Source organism: Ammodytes marinus, assembly GCF_949987685.1.
Source record: "Ammodytes marinus genome assembly, chromosome: 20".
In the NCBI taxonomy this organism is placed as follows: Eukaryota; Metazoa; Chordata; class Actinopteri; order Uranoscopiformes; family Ammodytidae; genus Ammodytes; species Ammodytes marinus.
Genome location: NC_137224.1, coordinates 2,194,888 through 2,204,887, shown reverse-complemented (window position 1 = coordinate 2,204,887; position 10,000 = coordinate 2,194,888). Strand labels below are relative to the sequence as shown.

Sequence of the window (10,000 nt, the reverse complement as noted above, 5' to 3'; positions counted from 1 at the left end):
CCATTTCTCCCTTGAATGTCAAATAGTTTTTCTTACTTAAATCCAAAATTTCCATTATAATTAAAAAAGGTTTAAGATAAATGATGTATAGTTTAATTTTAAAGGTGCTACGAGGAACTTTTAAATATTTCAGAAACAGTCTCATTTTTCCTCTGATGATCATAAATGACACGTAACAGCAAACGAGACCATCAGTGCAAAGAATGCTATTTGTATATAGTTTTTCTTAATGCCTTTGTCATGGGTATACGCTCACCCAGGAACAACAGCTGGCGTAGTAAAAACACTACCGCTTTTGTCCAAAGGGGGCGCTAAAATTAACAAAATGACGTTCCTCGGAGCACCTTCAAGTCTGTCAATTTCACTTATCCTAACAACTTAATATGATGCAGCACAAAAAGTTTGGACACTGGAATACAAGACTTGCCCTGTGTTCCAATCCCCATACTTCCCTACTATTTAGTACGCCAGAAAAAGATTTAGGATGTCCCTATACATGAACGTCAATTGCAGTATGCTAAATGCCCCAATAACTCCAATAGCATTTTGGAGTATTCATCTTTATTCTTGACATTTCTTGACATAATGAAAAAAAAAGTATGTAGTGTAGTAAAGAGAAAAAGTACAGTATGTGATTTGGAATGCAGAGAATGTGTCACTAAATGGCAATTAAAAAATGTCATGTACATTCATGTTAAAATGTATTCTCAGTGCAGTCAGAAATGTGCTTTTAAGATGAAGACAGACAATTACAACAGCAGCATCTGTTACTACGAGAACCGATACATTTTCTTTTAACATATTTCTATTTTTATTTATTTATTGCTTTGAATTAGTAATATCAATACCACCATTAGCCTAGCTAGCTTAGCTTATAATATAGACCATACTAATGTGCTTTTTGTATTTCCCTAACATTTTTAAAGGTTAAATATCATGTAACTTGTTATGACTAGTCTTTGTGGATTGAACTTTGGATAACATATGCAATTTGTAATAAAGAAAAGTAGATTTTCACTTGATACAATATGCAAATTAACTGTCATTTTCCCAAAATAATAATAATACATTTTTGTTATTCTTTTTCTAAGACTATTATTATTATTATATCTAATAATACTGTTTTGAGGAAACATATGTTCACATTTTGAATGTCGTTTACATTCAAGCCATCGCCAAACAAGTTGACACAAAGTTGATTAAGCCTATCAGCTCCACAAAACTCTCTCTGTATTTCTCAGCATGGCAGCGTTAACAAACTGGTGTCTCCCCCCACCCTCAACACTGTTGCAGGAGCAGGAGCTCGAAAAAATCCCAAGAAGAGCCCAAGAAATGTTTCAGTTGTTGATTCTACTGCTAAGAAAAAACCTGGACGTACAGCAGAAGGTATAAAATCCATGCGCGATCACCAAAAGCTTTACCTCATGTAGATGCACCGACAGACAGTGTTGTTGTAATTACTCAGAATTACTCATAGGGGGCGACAGAAGTTACGCGCTATAGCTTTAAACTAAAATCTTTAAGGTGTTGATGTGTATTAATTAAAAATCTATGTAACATACGTAAGATACCTATTCAAACCTGCAGTGTGGAAACTGTTAAAAAGTCGGAAAATGCACTTGAGGAAAATGCCCGAAAATTAGCAACAAAAAAAAAGAAAAAATTAAGAGTTCAGAAATGCACTAAAAACAGTGAATTTTCTAGCAGCATCAATCATTAGAAAGTCTCTATGAGTAAATTGTTTTTCGCCATTCGTCACTGGATGCCAACCAGCTCTGTTATGGGCGGAGCAAACACCATCAGCTCCTGGTATTTGTGGTAGAAAAGGCGAAGGCGTGAGAGGTAGCTGTCCTGCTGGTAGGGAAGCTTCTTTTCAGTCAGAAACTTGGACACAACCGGCTTCACCTGCACAGACAGAGAAATAGAGTTTTTGAGTTTTAGGATAAGTTATGTTTATTTGTCAATTTACACGAGGCTACATTTCAATTAATATGTTTAAAAAAAATTAAATAAAAAAAAAAAATTATAAGATTGTTACTTTGGCTTGATCCATCATCTAGATTGTTTTAATAAAATTAAAAAAAAAAGTAAAATATCTAGAAACTAAATGTATCGAATAATTGGAGTGGAGTTCAAATGTACCTCTGAAGTGTAGTCGAGTTAAAGTATAGATATACATTAACAGATAGTACTCAAGTAAGTTAAGTTATTAGTCAATTTACACAAGGCTACATTGAAATTGGTCTTAACGAATAACATCGCTCAAGTTCCCACACTCCAGAGGGGGTCAGAGCGCAGGGTCAGCCATAGTACAGCGCCCCTGGAGCAGTTTGGGGTTAAGTGTCTTGCTCAAGGACACAATGGTAGAGATGGTGGGCACCGTAGATGTAAAAGCACACACATGCTCGCTTGCTTGCTTGCTCGCACACACACACACACACACACACACACACACACACACACACACACACACACACACACTCACACTCACACTCACACTCACACTCACACACACACACACACACACACACACACATACACACACACACACACACACACGCACACACACACACACACACACACACACACACACACACACACACACACACACACACCTACCCCCCCCCCCCCCAAACACACACACACACACCTTTAAACACATGTAGTCGGACAGGAAGGGGAAGAGGTGATGCTCGACGTGGCAGTTGATGAGCGAGTGTCCGAAGATCCAGTCGAGCACGGGGTTTCTGGGTAAATTCAGGACGCCGTTGGTCATCTGGTAAACTCTCTTAGGACGAGAGGTCGGAGAGAACATGGGCAGACCGATGTGCTGGGGAATATACAAGGCAAGTTTATTTTATTTATTCATTCATTTTTGATATTTTTTGCCATTTTTATGCTTTATTGATAGTGTAGAGACAGAGTTGAAATGGGGCAGAGAGGGGAGTGACATGCAGAGAACGACCGCGGGCTGGAATCGAACCCGGGTCCGCTGCTGGCCGAGGCCCATGGGGGGGACGCCCTACCAACTGAGCTAAGGGCGCCCCCAAGACAAGTTTATGTCTATAGCACAGTTCAGACACAAGGCCATTCAAAGAAGTGCTTTACAGGGGCATGAAATACATCAAGATTAGAAGTTAGAAATTGCATTTAAGAGATGGTAAAAAACAAAGAAAATACATCAAGATTCAAGACTAGACATTAAACATTTAGACAGCGATGTGGAATGGCTGCAATGAAAATGACCTGACTGACAATATAGTTATTTTCTATATATCCTAGCTAACTTAATTACTCTTTCATAGTTTCAAACTACTTTAAAGATACACACAGTGTAATAAGACATGTTTGGTGCAATGTCTGTAGACCCCTTACATAGGCTGTAGTGTCATAAATAGATGGTCTTATTTTCAGTTCTGGGGCTTTTAATCGTATATATTTAGATGATGCTAAATATTCAGATATTACACAATGCACCATTAACATCAAGAGCCTGTGTTTTATTATGTGTGTGTGTGTGTGTGTGTGTGTGTGTGTGTGTGTGTGTGTGTGTGTGTGTGTCTTTGTTTTATTGTAAAAAAAAAATCTTAAAAAAAAAAAAAATCTAATCCACCTTCAGACACTTGTTTGATCAGAACAATGCACAATGGCTTCCAAGGATAATCACGCATGAATCGTTCCTTTTTATCCCTTTAGTTCAAATACTGGTCTGATCGCTGTGGAAACACGATGCTGCTCTTTGAACAAGAACTCCTCTGAAGTTTGGGTAACAGCTTCACAAGTTGTTTAAATATAACTTACAGTATTGGAATATATATTTTTTTTAAGATTTTTTTTGGCATTTTTTTACGATTTATTTGACAGATAGGAAAGACAGAGAGGCAGCTTCACAAGTTGTTTAAATTGTTGTTTAAAAACTTACAGTATTATGAAATTTCTGTAAATTTCTTTTAAATATTATTTTTTGGTATTTTTATGATTATATGATTATGAGCATACTATAAGGTTACAGGGAGCTTTGTAAAATTACCTTTAAGATTTCACGTGTAGCATATTTTTACAAAGTAGTTTGAACTACCTTTTTCCAAGTAGCTTTAGTTAAAGGTGCTCTGAGGAACTTCCAGTTTGTGTTAATTCTTACACCCCCTTTGGACAAAAGCAGTCTAGTTTTTACTACGCCAGCTGTTGTTCCTGGGTGAGCGTATACCCTTGACAAAGGCATTAAGAAAAAACATATAAAAAAACATGCTTTGCACTGATGGTCTCTCTCGTTTGCTGTTTCATGTAATTCATGATCATCAGAGGGAAAAATTAGACTGTTTCAGAAATATTTAAAAGTTCCTCGTAGCACCTTTTAGCCAAAACTACATTCATGCCTAGGCCAGGACAGCATTGCTCTGTTTCAACTTGTTTCCAGTGTGTGTGTGAAGTCCTTGGTGAGTTGGCAAAGCTATGCAGAAAAAGTCTCTTACTCAACACTGTGTACAGTACAGTAAATCAGTGAGGCCTTGCAGCTGGTGGTATGTCTCACCTGGAAGATATTAACATCAATCACTAACCTCCTTTAAATCACTTCTTAGAACACATTTGTATAGACTTGCTTTTACTTATTCTTTGTATTCTCTTCCTCAATGTCTTTTTGACCCTAGCACCTATTAATCTCGTTTGGTTTGTTGTGTATATATATGAGTATGGGTATTTATCTTTTTGTATATGATAACACAAAGTAATATGTATGAATATGCAAAGAGAAAATTGTGTATTGTGTGTAATTGTCCGGAAGAATAATAAATAAATAATATGTGTTTTTTGTTTGTTTAGTAGGCCTATGTATTTATTTGATTGTACTTGCTCATATGTATTTTGTTAAAGCACTTTGTAAACCATTGTTTTTAAAGGTTCTATATGAATAAAGATATTATTATTATTATTATTATTATTATTATTATTATTATTATTATTATTATTATTATTATTATTATTATTATTATTATTATTATTATTATTATTATTAACATGTATGTAAGGCATGGAGAGCATCCCTTGGCACATCTCACCTCTACCATAAATCAGTACTTTAGGAAGCCCAAAATTGGTATAAAGTTACGGTTTAAGAAAACCCTTAGAAAAAACCACTTTCCACCACATGGATTCCTTAAGACTTTTAGTATGTTAATAAATACATATTCAAAATTCGAAATAGTTTCTGTTGCAATTTTTTAAAGGTCCACCCCCAATTTTCTCACAAAATGCCTGTACTATTACTCAACACACATGTTGTACGTTTTATAGTATAAGTATTTGGACAGAGCGAATATCTGATGTGTTAGAGAGAGAGAGAGAGAGAGAGAGAGAGAGAGAGAGAGAGAGAGAGAGAGAGAGAGAGAGAGAGAGAGAGAGAGAGAGAGAGAGAGAGAGAGAGAGAGTGTGTGAGTGAGTGAGTGAGTGAGTGAGTGAGTGAGTGAGTGAGTGAGTGAGTGAGTGAGTGAGTGAGTGAGTGAGTGAGTGTGTGTGTGTGTGTGTGTGTGCGTGCGTGTGTGTGTTCGGACAGATGAAGTGTAAACCCTAAGGGACAAAATAGGGCCTCACTAAAAGATTGACACGGTCTCTTGTCAAAATATATCAATCTGTGTCTCTTTGGTTTCAGTTTTGCCATGCATGCAGCTGTTGGTTATTTCTCACCTGGAAGATATTAACATGAATGTAAGGCATTGAGAACATCCCCCTGCACACCAGCATACACAGCAAGGCTCCTACAGTCGACTGAAACCCGGATACGTTTATCAGGAGCCAGTAGTGAGAATACAGGCCCAGAGAAACCATCAAAACAGTCCTCGCGATGTGGGCAAGAGGCTGCTCCTTGAGATGGCCTGGAAAAAAAGATTTAGAAAAAATGTTTTAGTCACATACATGAGAATGGAGTGACAACGGAGTGAGAGAGGGGAGGTAACATGGGAGTTAGAAAGAGATCAGAAGAAATTAAGTCCATCTCAACTTTATGCTGATAGTCACATTTAATGGTGAAATATTTGAGGGGACCTATGAAAAGTATGGGGAGCCGAAGAGGACAAAATTTATGTTTTAGATTCACTGAAAAACCCGATCATTTGCATTATTTTATATCCACACATCCACTATATTACCTTGTACCAAGGAAAACAAACCTCTTAAATGCTATTTTGAGCATAAAATATCCTTTCTTGCTCTTGCACCACACAATCCAGTGTGCACCGGAAGTGGCGTCACATCAACGGAGCCTCCGTATGAAAACAACCTGGGATGCGACGGTTATAAAAGCAAGAAGCAAGACCAAGGAGCCATGTTATGATGAAATAAATAAGTAAAAGAACGTCCCAATTGTATGCTTAATGTAAGCTAACTAGATTATTTTAATAGTCAGATGTAGTATGTAGAAAAAAGAAAGAGTATAAGATTTGGAACGCAGGGTCTATATAAGCAATTGCTTAGACACAGGCTGTGTGCTCATTATACCAGAGTTAAGGGGCATTTGTGTGCATTTCTTTCATTTAGTTCATGTGTTGCCTCTTACTGATAGCCACCAGAGGCGTAATGATCGGTACGAACAGAGGCGCGATGAAGAGGTAGATAGAGCGCGGCAGAGAGGGAACCTTCCACACACTGGAGTCCCCCAGACCGATGATGTTGGTGTGGGCGTGATGCATCTTGATGTGGCCCTGCACCCCCGCACGAGAGGAGAAGGACCCACAGATCTGGAGGGGGAAGGATACACATGGGTGAGTTAACAAATAGGAAAATACATATTAGAATTGATTGAAATATACACATGGGTTAGTTAAAGATGCACTATGTAACTTTGGGTTATATATTTGGCTATCCTGAAACTGCATAGTGCCCCTTTAACAAATAGGCTACACGAAACTGTCATTTGAAAGAACTGGAAAAAACTTTTTTTGGCCTTTTTGATTAAAAAAAAATAAAAAAGTTTTCTATGTATTTTGCTGTATGTTTTGTTTCATTGTGCTGTAAAAAAAGGAAAAAGAAAATAAATATATTGTGGAAAAAAAGATTTTTTTAGATAAATGAGGATTTAAAAAAGGGGGGGGGGGGGACTAGACATGTGGAGGAGCCCATGTCTGTGTTTGCAATATAGGACCCAAAAATAACTAAATCCGCCCCTGATTACAGAGCAGACGTAAATCAAAATAAAACAATAAACATTTTCATATCAGCTGTAGATGTGAGTGACCTAGCCAAACACAGTGAGTGCTTATCTACCATTCAAAGTGTGTATTGTCATATGCAAAATAAGAAACATCTTCTCAGTCATACAATGAAATTCTTCCTTTTGTTTTCCACAGACTGAATGCCATAAAGAAACAGGAACATATTTTTCTCTTGGCATTCACCATATACAGTATGTAAATGAGGTTATAAAAGCTTTGGTTAATCACTTTTATTGACCTCAGTGCTGGGGGAATCAACTCTGTGAACTTTTGAACCCGCGGATGTGTCTGTGTGTGTGTTTGCTCAACAGTCCTGTCGCCTTCTAGGAAAACAAACTGTCATAAGAACCTTTGCCCTGACCCTTAGCCTGAGACAGACAGACAGACAGACAGACAGACAGACAGACAGACAGACAGACAGATATAGATAGATAGATAGATAGATTGACAGACAGACAGACAGACAGACAGACAGACAGACAGACAGACAGACATAAATAGATAGATAGATAGATAGACAGACAGACAGACAGACAGACAGACAGACAGACAGACAGACAGACAGACGGACATACAGACAGACAGACAGACACACACCCTCCCCACACACACACACACACAGCAGACAGACAGACAGACAGACAGACAGATATAGATAGATAGATAGATAGACAGACAGACAGACAGACAGATAGACGGACATACAGACAGACAGACAGACACACAGACACACACCCTCCCCACACACACACACACACACACACACACACACACACCCCCCCCCCCCCCCCTCACACACTGACCTCTATGAAGAACACGGCCCAGACCTTAGCCCAGGTCTGGGACTCGCTCAGTGAGCCGTGGCTGGCCAGGTGAGTTCCTTTGATGGTGATGACGCCATGGGACACGCCCATCAGGACAACGCCCAACGAGAAGAGAGGAAGCTGGGGGGAGGAGAGCAGGAGGAAGGCTGGAGGATAGATAGATGGATGGATGGATAGATAGATAGATAGATAGATAGATAGATAGATAGATAGATAGATAGATAGATAGATAGATAGATAGATAGATAGATAGATAGATAGATAGATAGATAGATAGATAGATAGATAGATAGATAGATAGATAGATAGATAGATAAACGGACGGATGGACGGACACACACACACACACACACACACAAATAGGGTTTAGTTTTATCGAGTAAAACAATGTACAAGCAAGACACAGAATGATTATTACATAAAATGAGAATGACATAAAAATTGTTCATATGAATCTTAAAGCCGTAGACACATAGCTATAAACACCTGAATGTACATCTTGGACCTTGGATTTAGAATAGCATTGTGGGTCTGAAATGTGTATCTAGTAATTTCCCTGGCCGTGGTTAAAGGTGCAGTGTGTAATATCTGAATATTTGGCATTATCTAGTGGTGAACGTTCGCCAAAACAGGTGCATTTCCCCAGGGACACCCTCTTGATAAAAATGCTTTTGGCCATTAAGTTTGTCCGTTCTGTGCTACTGTAGAATCCTGGCAGTGCAAAATGGCGGCCTCAGCGCCCCGCTCTTATGTAGATATAAAAGACCCTAATGACATTAAAACATACTTGTGAATATTATATTACATTTCTACCAAGTATGTTCTGAAAACTGACAATTAATTCTACACACTGCACCTTTAACAGAGGCCATGTGTATGTTTATTGTGGGTGGCCAAAGCTTCTGAGAAAGAGACTCCCTGCATTCCAAATATGTTTCTGAGACACCTTGGTATTCTGAGGGTCAAGCGTGACCACCCCTGAGTTCCAATCCCCATACTTTCTGCTATTTAGAACGGTACACACACAGGATGAAGGACCATAAATCGTTGGACGCTCATGGACTCTTGGGAGGGTTTGAGAAAAAAACATTCTTTTGGGGGGGCCACTAATGCCCTTGTGAACTTGAAAATTGACCAGTGTTGAACAAACTGCTGACACGTCTCGCCTTAGAACAACTCAATATTATCCCGTAGATAAGAAGAGTTTAAAGGTGCAGTGTGCAGTTTTAGAGGCGGGGGATTTGTTTACATTCACAGAGCCTGCAGTCAGTTTACAAACTTCAAACAGTTTTCCAGCGATCAACATTTTTGTTTATTCAGTTATGAGAATATAAGTTAGAAAATGTTCCAACTTATCCAACACACCCAAAGTGACATAGTGCACCTTTAAATAAACAGACCGTATGAATGTTCTTTGTAACTGATAAAGTATTATGTTTCACCAAGGTCGACGCATCAATACTTTATCATTGTTGAATATAGATTGCAGTCTTTGCCTGTTGACTTTGACTAACTTCAGAGTCTTCTAGGCCAGACACGGATACATTTTGAGAATTTGGTCTATTTTGCTATTTAAAAAGGTGCACCGAGGAACTTTCAGTTTGTGTTCATTCTTGCGCCCTCTTTGGACAAAAGCGGTAGTGTTTTTACCACGCCAGCTGTTGTTCCTGGGTGAGCGTATACACCATGACAAAGGCATTAAGAAAAACTATATAAAAATAACATTCTCTGCACTGATGGTCTCGTTTGCCGTTACATATCATTTATGATCACCGGAACAGAATAAATGAGATTTATAATTTTCTTATCTTCTGTATATTTATTATATGAACCAATATACCAATGCAAATTCCAATGTTATGTGGGTTAGCGTGCTAGGTTGCTAACATGTAGCATGTCAGTAAGTTCACAAGGAAATCATCTGTGAACTAAATTAATTGGATAAGTGCAAAGGAGTCATTTGGATTAAGT

At 38.3% G+C, this 10,000-nt stretch overlaps 1 protein-coding gene across 1 annotated transcript in view; it reads right to left on the bottom strand.

The window, feature by feature from the left end:
- Nucleotides 1–1,755: 1,755 nt before the first annotated feature.
- The window catches only part of fads6 (fatty acid desaturase 6), a gene marked incomplete at both ends in the record, with an annotated part of 10,560 nt that continues 2,315 nt past the window's right edge, over nucleotides 1,756–10,000 (bottom strand). The window contains 5 exons of the mRNA XM_080049594.1: nucleotides 1,756–1,905; nucleotides 2,651–2,830; nucleotides 5,683–5,870; nucleotides 6,551–6,731; nucleotides 8,009–8,175. Coding sequence (XP_079905720.1) covers nucleotides 1,756–1,905; nucleotides 2,651–2,830; nucleotides 5,683–5,870; nucleotides 6,551–6,731; nucleotides 8,009–8,175 — 866 coding nt within the window. The remainder of the gene's footprint in view (nucleotides 1,906–2,650; nucleotides 2,831–5,682; nucleotides 5,871–6,550; nucleotides 6,732–8,008; nucleotides 8,176–10,000) is intronic.